This window comes from Tachysurus vachellii, chromosome 8 (genome assembly GCF_030014155.1).
Source record: "Tachysurus vachellii isolate PV-2020 chromosome 8, HZAU_Pvac_v1, whole genome shotgun sequence".
Lineage (NCBI taxonomy): Eukaryota > Metazoa > Chordata > Actinopteri > Siluriformes > Bagridae > Tachysurus > Tachysurus vachellii.
The window spans coordinates 6,991,806-7,008,071 of record NC_083467.1 but is presented as its reverse complement, the minus strand read 5'-3'; the positions used below and the strand labels follow the sequence as shown (position 1 = coordinate 7,008,071).

The 16,266-nt window shown below is 38.0% G+C and overlaps 2 protein-coding genes across 3 annotated transcripts; one reads left to right on the top strand and one right to left on the bottom strand.

Annotated features, from left to right (window-relative positions):
* The first annotated feature begins 1,434 nt into the window (after positions 1–1,434).
* LOC132849954 (zinc-binding protein A33-like) lies at positions 1,435–5,859 on the top strand. The gene is made up of 6 exons (XM_060875988.1): positions 1,435–1,833; positions 2,936–3,031; positions 3,118–3,348; positions 3,477–3,499; positions 3,586–3,704; positions 4,679–5,859. The coding sequence occupies exons 1-6, from the start codon at positions 1,435–1,437 to the stop codon at positions 5,221–5,223; spliced, it is 1,413 nt and encodes a 470-aa protein (XP_060731971.1). The 3' UTR covers positions 5,224–5,859.
* Positions 5,860–9,067: 3,208 nt separating this feature from the next.
* Positions 9,068–14,398, bottom strand: piga (phosphatidylinositol glycan anchor biosynthesis, class A). 2 transcript variants are annotated; one of them, XM_060875985.1, is made up of 7 exons: positions 14,224–14,398; positions 12,949–13,303; positions 11,094–11,526; positions 10,876–11,008; positions 10,083–10,215; positions 9,667–9,873; positions 9,068–9,554 (listed from the first exon to the last, which is right to left on the bottom strand). In XM_060875985.1, exons 2-7 carry the CDS (start codon positions 13,282–13,284, stop codon positions 9,330–9,332), a joined length of 1,467 nt encoding a protein of 488 aa, XP_060731968.1. In that variant the 5' UTR covers positions 13,285–13,303; positions 14,224–14,398; the 3' UTR covers positions 9,068–9,329. The 2 variants fall into 2 exon arrangements, with proteins under 2 accessions (XP_060731968.1, XP_060731969.1); XM_060875986.1 differs by lacking the exon at positions 14,224–14,398 and having other exon boundaries at positions 12,949–13,331.
* Between the last annotated feature and the right edge of the window lie 1,868 nt (positions 14,399–16,266).

Sequence of the window (16,266 nt, the reverse complement as noted above, 5' to 3'; positions counted from 1 at the left end):
GAATCTGTACTTCTGTTGTTTAGTTCATGCACTAATGCATTAAAAAGGAAGGAAAATGTGGACCTGAAAACATTTCCTTTTATACATAGAAATTAAATTCTGTTGAACAAAAATTAGATTAAAAACTCAAAGACAAAAAGCTACTGTTCATGGGGGGTAATATGTCCATTGGAAATGTATAACTACAAGATACATTTACACTCACACAGACTTAACTATTTCAATTTCCAAAACCTTGTGAGTAACAAATTTATTTCAAATACAAGGTATGTGTTCCATGATAAGCAGCAGAATTGAAAAAACTGTAAAAGGACTGAGTTAATGTGTCTTGCATTGTAGCTAGTGTTTCTGCTCCTGTGAGCTGACATGAGCTAAATAAATGACACAAACCTTATGAACAGCCAGGTTCATTTATTGTGTAAGCTGTAATATTTACAGATAAAAAAAATAAATAAAAGTGCAAGGAGATGCCCACCAATTGACCCCCCCAATCTCTCTCTCTCTCTCTCTCTCTCTCTCTCTCTCTCTCTCTCTCTCTCTCTCTCTCTCTCTCTCACACACACACACACGCACACACACACACACACACACACACACAAACACATCTCTCTCTCTCTCTCTCTCTCTCTCTCTCTCTCTCTCTCTCTCTCACACACACACACACACACACACACACATCTCTCTCTCTCTCTCTCTCTCTCTCTCTCTCTCTCTCTCTCTCTCTCTCACACACACACACACACACACATCTCTCTCTCTCTCTCTCTCTCTCTCTCTCACACACACACACACACACACACATCTCTCTCTCTCTCTCTCTCTCTCACACACACACACACACATTCTCTCTCTCTCTCTCTCTCTCTCTCTCTCTCTCTCTCTCACACACACACACACACACAAACACACTCTCTCTCTCTCTCTCTCTCTCTCTCTCTCTCTCTCACACACACACACACACCTCTCTCTCTCTCTCTCTCTCTCTCTCTCTCTCTCTCTCTCTCTCTCTCACTCTGCACACATTTTGCCATCACATTCAAAGCACAGATCTAACTGGTATACTTTAATTCATTTTGTGTTTAATATTTGAACTATATGATGTCTTCTATCTCTTTTATTTTGTTATTCTTTTAGGAATAATAATACAATTATTTTAACCTCAAAGAAATAAAAAATCATTCCCTGAGCATGCAAACTGGCACTGCAGGGAACCATTTTTGAAATGGTTAGATAAATGTAACCCATTGTTGCTGGTAGTAAAATGTGCAGATAAAAGTGTTATCTATCTGTTGTGTTTGATGCAAAAGATACTGTGTCATACATAAAAACCCCTTCTATTAAGGAAGTGCTGAGACAGAGATAGCAGTAGTGCTTTAAGCTATCAAGTCTTTTGGCATTTAAGTCATGTGTTTGACTTGAAACCAAGAAAAGAAAATGGCATGTAGGTTTTCAGAGGAGGATTTGTCCTGTCCTGTGTGCTGTGAAATCTTCAATGATCCTGTTCTTTTGCATTGCAGTCACAGTGTGTGTAAAGTGTGTTTGCTGCAATTCTGGGAGACCAAAGGATCCAGAGAATGCCCTGTTTGTAGGAAGAAGTCGTTTCTGGAACATCCTCCACTGAACTTGGCTTTAAAGAATTTGTGTGATGGGTTTTTACAGGAGAAAAGTCAGAGATATTTACCAGCATCTGGAACAGTCTGCAGTCTGCACAGTGAGAAACTCAAACTCTTCTGTCTGGACGATCGACAGCCGGTGTGTGTGGTGTGTCAGACTTCAAGAAAACACACCAACCACAAATTCTGCCCCATTGATGAGACTGTAACAGACTGTAAGGTAAAATGTTAAATAAGCTACATACATTATGCATTACATATGACTTGATTTTATTTCATTATAAATACAATGTGTGAAAATGCCTTTATATGGTAAATTATGTAAATGATATAATAATTAGAAAAAGAGACCCAGAGATCAGAATCAGAACATGGTGTGTGGAAAACATCAAGCATTGTCTGGCAGCATTGTCTGACAAACAACCTTTGGTTTGGTTATTGTAATTCAATCAAGATTGTAGTGTATCTGTAGAACTAGATGATAATGCTAACACATTTATTATGTATTTACTATTTAATACAATTTAAATGTATTATTATGGCCATGAGAATATTGCTGATCTGGATATGAAAGATCTGGATTGTTATCTGGTTGTGTGTGTCTGAGAACTGATCAAATTCCTTCATGGCAAGATTTTCAGATTTTTGTAATTCATTTTGTGACATGCATACTATAAGAATGAGGAAACTGTGGGAATTATCTCACTTTTCCTACTATTAATCTCTCTCTCTCTCTCTCTCTCTCTCTCTCTCTCTCTCTCTCTCTCTCTCTCTCTCTCTCTCTCTCTCCATCCTTTGTGCTGCAATACACATACTCTAAATTAAATTACACAATTCTAAATGCTGGGGGGGCATGGTGGCTTAGTGGTTAGCACCTCCAGGGTCGGGGTTCGATTCCCGCCTCCACCTTGTGTGTGTGGAGTTCTCCCACATGTTCTCCCTGTGCCTCGGGGGTTTCCTCTGGGTACTCCGGTTTCCTCCCCCGGTCCAAAGACATGCATGGTAGGTTGATTGGCATCTCTGGAAAATTGTCTGTAGTGTGTGATTGCGTGAGTGAATGAGAGTGTGTGTGTGCCCTGTGATGGGTTGGCACTCCGTCCAGGGTGTATCCTGCCTTGATGCCCAATGACGCCTGAGATAGGCACAGGCTCCCCGTGACCCGAGGTAGTTCGGATAAGCGGTAGAAGATGAATGAATTCTAAATGCTTTTGAATCATTTTTCTTTCCAAATGACATACTGAATATTTTATAGTTACAGTATATCCTCTCAGCGAGCACTGAAGTTAATCTGAAGTAACATGCACTGTGTTGATTTATTTTAGGAGGAGCTCAAAAAAGCACTGAAGCCCCTACAGGAGAAACTGAACACCTTTAAAGAGTGCAAACTGAAGTGGAATCAGACTGCAGAACATATAAAGGTTAGAATCAATAACAAAGGATATTTCCATCATTGAATGATTTTTTTATTTAAGTTATATTTTATTGGATTTCTTATTCACTGCAGATTCAGGCCCAACACACAGAGCGTCAGATTAAGGAGCAGTTTGAGAAGCTTCACCAGTTTCTACGAGATGAAGAGGCAGTCAGGATCGCTGCACTGAGAGAGGAAGAGGAGCAGAAGAGTCAGATGATGAAGGAGAAAATTGAGAAGCTGAGCAGAGACATATCATCTCTTTCAGACACAATCAGAGCCATAGTAGAGGAGATGAGATCTGAAGACATCCTGTTCTTACAAGTGAGGATCATTTAGTCAGTATTTATACTGTGAGAAAGTAAAACTTCTTTCCATCATCAGAAACGTCACATTTCAGTAGTGTAAAAATGTAAATCATATCCACTGATATGTGCTCTGTCGTTTTCCAGAACTACAAGGCCACAGTGAAAAGGTGAGTGATGTGGTTCCTGTCTCTCTGCTTCTCTGTGTTTCTGAATCCAAAGCCACAGCAACACTGACTCCTGAATGTTTTTGCAGAGCCCAGTGCACACTGCAGCATCCAGAGGAGCTTTCAGGAGCACTGATCCATGTGGCAAAACATCTGTCCAACCTGAAGTTCAGAGTCTGGGAGAAGATGCAGGACACTGTCCAATACAGTAAGAGTCTTTCTCTCTATTTCTGTTTGTTTCTGTGGAAGCGTATAAGTGCCAGCTAGTCCTCATTCACATTTGCTTCACTTTTCATCTTAATTATTAAGATAATAATTTTAATTGAGCAAAGATTTTTTATGGTTGTTGTTTGATAGATGCGATAGTATGAGACTATAATGTCAAAATGTGAAATGACACAACTGCTAATAGAAGACAACTGGGGCACAAATGACAGTGCTCCGTGTACGCACTCTGAACATTTTCATTCAGAAAGGGGGAAAGCTAATTACATGGTTGCCAGATGATGATATTTTCACTGAATTCCCCTTGTTCTAAAGCAAAGATGTTCATTCATTCATTCATTCATTCATCTTCTACCGCTTATCCGAACTACCTCGGGTCACGGGGAGCCTGTGCCTATCTCAGGCGTCATCGGGCATCAAGGCAGGATACACCCTGGACAGAGTGCCAACCCATCGCAGGGCACACACACACACTCTCATTCACTCATGCAATCACACACTAGGGCCAATTTTCCAGAGATGCCAATCAACCTACCATGCATGTCTTTGGACCGGGGGAGGAAACCGGAGTACCCGGAGGAAACCCCCGAGGCACGGGGAGAACATGCAAACTCCACACACACAAGGTGGAGGTGGGAATCGAACCCCGAGCCTGGAGGTGTGAGGCGAACGTGCTAACCACTAAGCCACCGTGCCCCAGCAAAGATGTTGTTTTATAGTAAATAATCAGAATTAAATTTATAAATGTCCACAAAGGAAGTTCATAGAGTGTATCTGATGGGAACCATTTCCACTGAAAGATATATAGAGCGGAAGTTGAATTATCCATACATCAAAAATGTGTTCATGAGAGTGACCTTCTTTGATATGGAAATGTATGTAAACCTTTTTTGTATTTAAAGTCTCAAAGCTTTTGTGCCATCTGTATATAAAACACCTTTGTGTCCTCTTTCACAGCACCCATAACTCTGGACCCCAACACTGCCGATCCTTTTCTCATTCTGTCTGATGACCTGACCAGTGTGAGATGCAGTGACAACATACAAAAGCTTCCTGATAATCCAGAGAGATTTGATGATTGCTTGTGCATACTGGGCTCTGAAGGAATTAACTCAGGGACATATAGCTGGGATGTGGAAGTTCAAAATTGCACAATCTGGTTTGTGGGTGTGATAACAGAATCTGCTCAGAGAAAGGGAGATATATTCTCTAGACATGGAGTCTGGTGTGTGTGGTATAAGGACAATCAATATAAAGCATGTTCTACACCACATCCAGACTCTTACCTTGCAATAGCACAGAAACTCCAGAGAATCAGAGTGCATCTGGACTGGGATGAAGGAAAATTGTCATTCGTCGATCCTCTCACTAACAAACACATTCACAGTTTCACACAGAGATTTAATGAGAAATTACTGCCATTTCTTGTTGTGGGTTGTAAAGTACATGCTATAAGAATCCTCCCTTGTCAATGCTCTGTAAGACTCATTCAGTTCAGCTGAACCAGATATTATTTTTAATTAGAACTTCTAGATTAAATGATCGATATTCATAGCAATGTCTTTATTTGTCTATGAAAATTACATTTAGGGCTTGCATGCTTACATAGTAGGTTCTAAGAACAGGAAGACCAACAAATTTTGAATGTATATTTATTGATTGAAGCTTTTAATCAATGAAGGCTTGGAGATTTGTGTCGAGTATCAGTGAGAAAACTTGTAAAACTTAGATAAAATGATTAGTTTGCTAGGTGTTATGTGTAAAACTGCGCATCGGAGAAGACGTTTGTGGTTCTGTGTAGATCTGATTGACTTCGATGTCAATAGATAATCATGCAGAGTTTAAAATACATTTAAGGGTTAATTCATTTTCCTTACTGCAATCATTTCATGAATGTTAAATCCTTATAATGGTCTCAGATTCAATGTTTATCAAGATCTCTGTTCATTAATAAGTGAGAATAAGATTTTAACATAGAAATACGGGGTGAGAAAAAAAGCCACAATGCTAATACACTTATTTTGACCTAACTTTTTGGTGATGAGAGTCAATGTTGTCCTGCATTCAAAAAAATTTGGACCAATGAGTTAGTACAATGCTTGAATACTTAAAATCATGATTACTAGGTTCATACTTAATGGAATAAACTGATATAAACAGGCAGATATTCTTTTTCTGTTTTTTTTTTTCTTTTGCAGTTTCAGGTATCCACAAGTTAGTCCACAGTTAGCTATTTTCCCCCTTTTAATGATTTAAGTTATATATGCAAAGTGTTGGATGAGACTGAGAAAAAATTTGAGAAAACAGTTCAACAACCAGTGTAAACAAAGTTCAATACATCCTGATCCAGCATGTATGTTGTTGTGAACAAACATCATTTTAAACTCTTCCAGAATTGGAAAGAGATCTTCATGTTGCCAGAACATTATCTTGACCAAGATAATACACTTAGTGAAGCTGACTAAATACGACACCCTTAAGGAATCAAATCCTTTTTTTGTTTCAGGATCACTAAACTGAAAATGTTCCTCTCGGTTGTGGGGAAAAGCTGTGGAATTATATGGAAATTCTCTACTTATGGATTTGTTTTGTGCTCAGAATGTAAAAATAATGAATCTAAAAAAAACGGGAAAAAACAAACAGACTACAAAGATATGTATAAAATATCTTACTTATTGTGCATTTTTATAGAACTACAGATAATCTGTCATCTGTATGCTATTTTACATCTGCAAAATGTTCAAATATTAGAACTGTTGCACTTTCAAATAATTAGATTTTACACTATAGTCTGTCTGAATACTCTACTGATTGCCTGGTAAGTAAGTGTTTAAATTGCAGAGGTGGGAGTAAGTCACACATGTGCAAGTCACAAGTAAGTCTCAAGTCTTAACCTTCAAGTCTCAAGCAAGTCCGAGGCATTTTTTATGAGAGTCAAGTCAAGTCAAGTCACTGCTTTATGTCAAGCAAGTCGTAGCTTGAGTAAAGCAAGCCACTGGTAAGTCATACAGATGTTTGATAATTTAACTAAATGTATATATTAAACAAAGTTAAATCTACAGTATTTATGGACTATGAGAGTTTTATTTGCAACAAAAATGATTATATGCATTTATTTTTAAAAGGTGTCCACATATAGGTGAGTTGTAAATACAATAAAAATCTAAAAATGAATACAAATCAAAACTACAAAGAATAAGATGTAAATATAACTGAAATAAGGCCAAAATAAAAGCAGGAGAAGTTTCAATATGCCTCAAACATGGCAGGAGAGAGAGAGAGAGAGAGAGAGAGAGAGAGAGAGAGAGAGAGAGATGATTGGAGTGAGTGTAATTTATTAATTAAAGGGATAGTTCACCTAAAAATGAAAATTCTGTCATCATTTTCTCACCCTCATGTTACAAACCTGTATAAATTTCTTTGTTTTGATGAACACACACGTAGATATTTTGAGGAAACCATTCATGAGCCCCATTCACTTCCATAGTGGGGAAAAAAGAATACTATAGAAGTGAATGGGGCTCATGAATGGTTTGGTTACAAACATTCCTTAAAATATCTTCCTCCGTGTTCATCAAAACAAAGAAATTTATACAGGTTTGTAACATGAGGGTGAGAAAATTATGAAAGAATTTTTTTATTTTTGGGTGAACTGTCCCTTTAAATTGAATGTGTGTGCGTGTGCACGCGAGACAAGAATATGGCTGTGCTTGAAACTCTGAAGTTTTTTATTTTTATATTTATGTTTTTTATATATGATGTGCATCCCATAAAAAAATCCATACGCTTTTCACTCAAAGCCTAACACTGAAGACCAATTATAAGTGCTATTGCAAAAAAGCTGACATTTCCACATGAACAGTGACCAAACATTTACACTACATTGCGCTTGCAAAAAAATTAATTTGATAGAACTTTGTCATTCAATTGTGAGCGATGTGGTCGCATACTGTTGTTCTTCTCTTCTCATCTTGCACAAAATCCCGGTACCTGAACTTAATTATTTTTGGTGTAGCGCCTTCCATGTTTCGTCACGACTGTTAAGGTTTATTAGTTAGTGCACGCGCTCCCTCTGCTTGCCTGCTGCGTCACGTGGTTAGATTACGCTCTTGTGTGCGTTTAAAAACAGATTTAAAAAAAACAAAAACAAAAAAAACAAGTTATTTCGAGTAATTTAACTCCGAGTAAAGTCTCAAGTCATGAATGTCAAGTCAAAGTCAAGTCGAGTCTTTTTTTAATATTTGTCAAGCAAGTCTCAAATTTGCGACTTAAGTCCGACTCGAGTCAAGTCATGTGACTCGAGTCCCCCATTAAATTGTAAGAAAGGTTTTAGTCAGTTTAATCACCATTCTAAATTAATGTGCTGCCTGTAAACAATTATAATCATAATAACATAGTTACCTTTGCAAATAGAGTGAAACAGTTATTTTTATTTATTTCCTCATGACCTTACTTAGCTAAATGGATGATTTTTGCATGTCATACCCTATATGGTGAATATGGCAATGATGAATAATGAAATAAAGTTTAAGTATTTCGACTTTCACAGACTCTGTCTGTGTCTGTGTCTCTCTCTCTTTCATTAAGTCAGATAAGTTAATATAAGTTCATCTGTCTGTCTGTGTCTTGGTCGGTCTCTCTCTCTCTCTCTCTCTCTCTCTCATTAAGTCAGATAAGTTAATATAAGTTCATCTGTCTGTCTGTCTGTCTGTCTCTCTCTCTCTCTCTCTCTCTCTCTCATTAAGTCAGATAAGTTAATATAAGTTCATCTGTCTGTCTGTGTCTCTCTCTCTCTCTCATTAAGTCAGATAAGTTAATATAAGTTCATCTGTCTGTCTGTCTTGGTCTCTCTCTCTCTCCCTCTCTTTCATTAAGTCAGATAAGTTCATTAAGTTCATATAAAATGACAAATTATGTGTTATTATAATCCTTTCAGTCGAATTATGCTCTACAAACATCTACAGCTTCAACTTGTTGGCTATCTGCAGGGTAATCCTTGGCCACCGTCCTTTTCACACATAGTCACCTTCCATTTCACATCGGGTGCCTCAACATCACGCGAAAACATTGTGTAACGCACACCTGGCCATGGATTGCACAAAAAACCTGCATTTTGCTGATCAGCCTTTATTCCAAATGAATTACTTGATCTGCCATTAAAATGAACTATGGAAGCATGCTGTCATGTTGCTTACCTCCAATTCATTAACAGTACCCTGATACAATATTTAAAACATCTTTGATTCATATAAATAGATTTTCTGTAAACAATAGAAGTTATAGATTCATGACGGTGATTAGTATTTAGATGTCATTCATCACTGGCTGAAAAACAAACAACAACTGCAGGTTAAAGTGGTTTAATAAATGAGGATTTAGTCTTCTCGACCGATTTCATATCTACTACACACTTTTTGTGGAATAAAGTAGTTTATCACAGTTGCACCAGACACCTTTCACTGGAATGTAAACAGGTAAATTCAGTGCACTTGTTTAGAATCTTTGGAAGTTAAAACATGGTCCCAAATATCAGAAGCTGAATCCTTGCCAGACGTAACAGTCTTGTATTAGCAACAGCACACCGTGGAGCATTCAGGTATTTACTCTCTTACTTTCTAAAGCTCTGCTGCCAACAACCACCGGGCCCTGTCGCATCCAGAGCAACATCAGTGAGGTCATTGGGCCAAAGCCACTGCAGGAATAGAAGGAAGAGGAAGTCAATGACAGCCACAAAGGAGAATATAGAGCCAGCGACAGAACCACAGTGAGAGCGCAGCCTCTGTAGTCGAGCAGGTAAGGGAAGAACTGGCTGCCTGCATGCACGGTCATACACCTACCAGCACAGAGAAACGGTAAAGTTTAAATAATGACATTGCCATAAGGCACAATCGAAAATTCTATTCTATTAATTGTCAAGACATTCTCACATCATAGAGTGCACACACCTTTTCTGTGCGATCAGCGACATTTCTCCAGGTGTAGAGAGTTTTGACCTGTTGGTGGATGGCTGCAGGTGAGGGCACTTTGCCTGCGCGTTGCTTGGCGATGACCTTTTCCAAGCCGACACAAAGGGAGCTGACTGTTGGCTCACACAGGGTCACCAACTCATCAGGGAGAACTTCTGGTATACCTCCAACACGAGTGCTCACTACCTACACACACACACACACACACATTAAAGAAGAATGCAAACAACATTCTGTTCATACTTCCATCTAGAGGTCCCTCAATACACCAAACAAGTAGTGTTTGTTGTACTTACACATATTTGATTACAAAATATCCTCAAATATGGTATTAACTTTCAAATAAGTATTCTAAACTACAAGCACACACGTCATTTATAACTAAACACACTGACCTGCAAGCCACAGCTGGCTCCCTCTACTATGGCCATGCAGAAAGCTTCAGTTAATGATGTGTTCAGGAAGATATGACCTTGCACCAGCACATCCCGTACATCCTTGTGATCCAGAGCCCCCAGTAGACGCACTCTAGAGACACAAAAGGTGCTTTTAAATATTCTACTCTAATCGCCTTACAAGTAATATATACTATGCACAAGTCACCGAAAAGCTTTCAAAGGCTGTTTGTTAGATTTGAATCCATTCATTAGGTTCGACTGAACCATTTCAAGTTTTACCCATCACTGCTAACTAAAATTGTTTTGTGATGATCTGGGTGAAGAAAAAAACAAAACAAAAAAAACAGAATTCATTCATTCATCTTCTACCGCTTATCCGAACTACATCGGGTCACGAGGAGCCTGTGCCTATCTCAGGCGTCATTGGGCATCAAGGCAGGATAGACCCTGGACGGAGTGCCAACCCATCGCAGGGCACACAGACACTCTCATTCACTCACGCAATCATACACTACGGACAATTTTCCAGAGATGCCAATCAACCTACCATGCATGTTTTTGGACCGGGGGAGGAAACCGGAGTACCCGGAGGAAACCCCCGAGGCACGGGGAGAACATGCAAACTCCACACACACAAGGCGGAGGCGGGAATCGAACCCCCAACCCTGGAGGTGTGAGGCGAACGTGCTAACCACTAAGCCACCGTGCCCCCGAGCTAAAACACCTGATACTGGTAATTTGCATTCTCCAGTCAAGAGTTATTGTAAATACAACAGAGAAACTTGTCAACCTGTCATGAAGCTGATATTTCTCTCTAACTTCTTCTAGAACAAGGCGCTTAGGACCTTCTCCACCAATCAGAAAGCAGAGATCTGGATACTTGGCACATAGCTCTGGGATGATTCCTCCCAGCAGGTCAATTCCTAAAAACAGTGATAGACAAATCAATTCATCACTGCACACATTCCCATAGCAAACAAATCATCTATTATATCATGCACTGCCTACCTTTCCTGTAGACCAACCGGCTTACTACGACTATGGTTATCTTGTTGTTGTCACGGCGACTGGGGTCAGGCGTGAAATCAGTGGGGTCGACCGCATTGGGGATGACAGAGACAATGTCAGGGTCTAGGGCAGCCCTCAGTACAGTGTTCTCCTTGCTGGTGTAGGACACACATATGATGTGGTTGGTGTCGCATAAAGTCACAGTAAGCAGTTTATTGGTCAGCACAGAGCTGAGGTCGGCGAATCCGAAAAGCGAGTGGTCAGTGAACACAGTGTTGAGACCCATGGTCTTGGCATGGAAGAGAGCATCATGGCCCATGGCTGAAAAGGAGCTGTGGGCATGAACCACAGTGATACGCTCACGTACGAACACACATCTGAGCAGTGGCAGACTGTGAAAGCAGGTGGTGGCTGTGGATTGGTTATACATCACCTATGGGAAGAAGGTATCAAGTCATCATCCATAATTTCTGGTAGAATTAAAGTGAACTTAATATAAACTTAATAACTGTGTAAAAATGTTTACAGATGTTTTGCTGACACACTTCACTTTATCTTTAGAGAACTTTGTACTTTATTTATGGAACAATATTAACAAACACTACACTCAGCCCAGTGTTGTAATGTAACAGAGTACAAATACTTCGTTACTGTACTTAAGTAGAAATTTCACGTATCTGTACTTTACTTCGCTATTTAAATTTATGTCAACTTTCACTTTTACTCCACTACATTTCCTAGATAAAATGTATACTTTTACTCCGCTATATTTCCACTAAGCATCTTCGTTACTCATTACTACAAAATAAAACGAGAAGAAATGTGTGTGACTGCAATAAGGGAGGTTTGGCGAATCACTGCTCCTAGATTACATTACGCTCCGCACGCTCTACGGAGAAGCACAGGGACGCGCAGCGTGCACACGCAGTCAGAGCTGGAGGCATTTATCTATAACGTTAATCGGCTGAAAGCTGCAAATACGGCAACCAAAAGCAGTGAAATTTCACTATTCTTATTACCAGAGTTGTAGCACAAACAAAAATTAATGCAAACAATCCATTCAATACTAAATAAAAATAACATTTATTGATTTGGTCTTTGTCTTGTGAATATTTTTTTTTTATTAATGACTGCATTCATTGGACACACTGTTTGTAGAGAATGCACACATACATGAACTGATTTGATTCAAGACCGGCATCATTACATCATGCATAAAATTTTGGTCTCCACTTTTGCCATTTAATAATATGATAACTTTTGGCTTACTATGTAGTCATATAATATATAAAACTCTTCTTGTTTTAAATTCTCACTGAGGGCTAAAACCCCCTAAAGATGAAACCCTAGAACCGCCCCTGCTCTTATGCCTACGGAAAAATCACTGAAATTTTACTTTTACTTCAAATACTTAAGTACATTAAATATCAGATACTTTAAGACTTTTACTTGAGTAATATTCTAAAAGGTAACTTTCACTTCTACCAAAGTCTTTTTCTAGTTCGATACTTGTACTTTTACTCAAGTATTGCTTTCTAGTACTTTATACAACACTGACTCAGCCAAACATCTTCATGCTCACAGCTACCAAAACACATGATACACCAGTATTTATTCCAGAAATACGACACTATCCTTTCAGATTATGTCTATTCCCTATCAAGTATAAAACATTTTAATCAATGGGCAGAACATTGGAAAGATTCAGCTGCATATCAGAAAATTATGTGTCAAGTTAGTGATACAAATGCATGGTTTTGGTGAGCACAATAAATCATAATAAACAGAACACAGTGGATGATCAATACCCAAACCATTTACTTTAGCCTTATGAGGTTGAGATTAACTCACAGACCTGAAGAGGAAGGTAATACACTTTCAGACCATTGGTGAGGTAGCGTATGCCACGCCGGTTGCCATAGGCATGTGTTGCTATCACAACCTTGTGGCCCTTCTCTATGAGGCACTGTGAGAGCTGATAGATGTGGCTCTCCACACCACCCATGTTGGGGTAAAAGAAGTCAGACACCATGCAAATGCTGTGCTTTGTGCTCTGCAGGTATCCATAACATCTGGAAGTGCTGGAGGAGTGTGTGTCAGTATGGCTCTCTGTGGAGGAGTGTGTGTGTGGACTGAAAGGCTGTGTGTCAGATGGACAGGACCGGACATCACACCCCCTTCTCCGTCCCATTTTGAGGTCTGGTCATGGACTAGAAAGTTGACACAAATCCAAAGAAAGTTGATCAATCATAAAGAGTTAGTCAAAATCAATTAAAATTTCAAAATCTATCAACTCCAAAATCTATCAACTCCTCAAACACGGAAGAAAACGCTGAGCCAATGTTGAACCATGGCTTCTTTGAACCAATGTTGTGTCAGTCAGCTGTATGGTCTGGTCTTTATCAGCAATCAGGTCTGTGCTAAACTCAGGAATTTGCGATGGCCAATTAGTTCCTCAGGATCTCTCGGTTGCACTATTATAAACTGTTGTAGAAAGGACATCATTTACAGTACATTTACACTATTTACTGTAGTGTGTCACCCAAATAAAGATGGGTTTCCTTCTGAGCCTGGCTCCTCTTAAGGTTTCTTCCTCATGTCCTCTCAGGGAGTTTTTCCTTGCTCATTAGGGATAGGGATATATATATATATAATTTAAAATTGTAAATTATTTTTTAAAATTAATTTTAATCTTTAATTCTATACATTGATTTATTTTTTTTTAATCCTTATTTTTTCTTATTATTATATATTTATTTCTTCTCTCACTCCTGTTTCTATACTTCTGTAAAGCTGCTTTAAAACAATGGGAATTGTTAAAAGTGCTATACAAATAAATTGAATTGAATTGAAAACGACAAAAGACACAGCCACAAACTTATTAACAAGCTAATAAGCGGCTATAACATAACATAGTATAATATAATATAATAAATGGACATTCTACAAAGCGTTTTAATTGGACCAATTAAATGTCAATGAGTTTTCTGTTATTAAAGGACAATACAATGAAAAAGACACCAAGTTCTGCATGTAAAATAATAAAGTGTTAAGTAACATTATGTTGACTGTTTCACAAGCTAGTTCTAGCAGCTAAGTACATGTTCATGCTATGTTCATGTAAACACACCTGAAGTCAGACTCGGGCTACTTGCTGATGCTGATGATGATGATGACAGGTGATTATAAACATCTGATCTGTCGCTGTGAGTTATTATAAAACCCAAGACGACATTTGTTCAGCAGATATTTACAACAACCCAGTAAAGTCTTCAGACGTTTCTTCTTCTTCACCACTAAGTTATAAAGTACAATTCAGTTCAATGCTCCACACTGCCCTCTAGTTAAAACCATGTGCACAAACCTTTTATTATGACCATAATATTTCTTTGCAAGTGTCTATGATGTACTTAAATAAATAAATATTCCTAAGAAACCTTATCTAACATTTTGTATGCATTGTATGTCTCTACACCGATCAGCCAAAACAAGATGAGTGACTGCAGCATTCAGAAATACAACATTAGAACCACTTGTGCCAGTTCTGATAGCATGACCAAAAGATCTCTGAAGGTGTTCTGTTTTATCTGGCACCAAGACTTTAGCAGCAGAAGATCCTTTACGTCCTGCAAATTGTGAGTTAGATCTGACATCAGCACATCTCGATTACAGACGCAACGTCTCACCTGTCTGTGCTTGTAATATTGTGGCTGATGGGTGTTTATACTAATCAATAGGACTGATCATTTATGAATGATTTTAAATAGAACCAAAATTGGTAAATATAAAAGGATATACTAAGGAAGTGTTGTACACATTTTCAGCTTTTAAGAGTTAAATGCATCTCTATACAATTGTAGTATATATTTTTTTATTGTTTGAAAAGGAAATAATTACTAACCAGAACCTAAAATAGGAATATAGTCATGTGATTAAAATGTAAAACTATGTGAAAGCATGGTGTGATTATTTTCCTAGAAGTGAGTTTGGACTGGAAAAGGAAAATGGCATCTAATTTTACGGAGGAGGATTTCACCTGTCCTGTGTGCTATGACATCTTCAAGGATCCTGTTTTACTGCGCTGCAGTCACAGTTTCTGTAAAGTGTGTATGGAAAAGTTCTGGGAGGTCAAACAAGCAAGAGAATGTCCTGTTTGTAGAGCAGGATCACTCATAAGGGATCCTCCCTTAAACTTGGCATTAAAAGACCTGTGTGAGACTTTCTTACAGGAGACATGTCAGCAAGGTTCCTCAGTGTCTGAAAGTGCAGAAATCTGCAGTCTGCACAATGAGAAACTCAAACTCATCTGTCTGGATGATCAACAGCTAGTGTGTTTGGTGTGTCGAGATTCAAGAAAACACAGCGACCACAAATTCTGCCCTATTGATGAGGCAGCAACAGACTTTAAGGTAAACACACACACACACACACACATACAGTGCCATGAAATTTCTATATTTCTGCTGACATGTGACCCAAAAATTCATCAGATATTCACAGAAGTCCTGAAAGCAGACGAATCAGACAAATATATTACACTTGGTAATATTTTTATTCATGAAAATATTCAAATATTATATATCTGTGGCAAAAGTATGTGAACCTATAAGATTAGTATTTAATCTGAAGGTCAAATTAGAGTCCATCTGTTTTCAATCAGTGGGATGACAATCAAGTGTCAGTGAGTGCCCTGTTTTATTTAAAGAATCAGAATCAGTATCAGAATCAGGTTTATTGGCCAAGTGTGTTGTTGGTTCCAGCTGTTTGTGACTCTCAATTTGGTTCCAGCTGTTTATGACTCTCAAAAGTACAGACATAAATAACACTATACTATACAAGACAAGACAAGACAATACAGACTATACGAGACAATACAGACAATGCGATACAATATATGAAGATATGCGAATGGGTTCCCCTTTGATATATGTATATATATATATATATATATATATATATATATATATATATATATATATATATATATATATATATATATATATGTATGTATATACCATTTCCCATATATATATATATATATATATATATATATATATATATATATATATATATATATATATATACCTTTTCTTTTTCTTTCAATATTTTACTGTAGAGATTTTAAAGCTTTTTAAGAATTTAAGCTTTCATTTAAATTTTTTTTTAAACAATA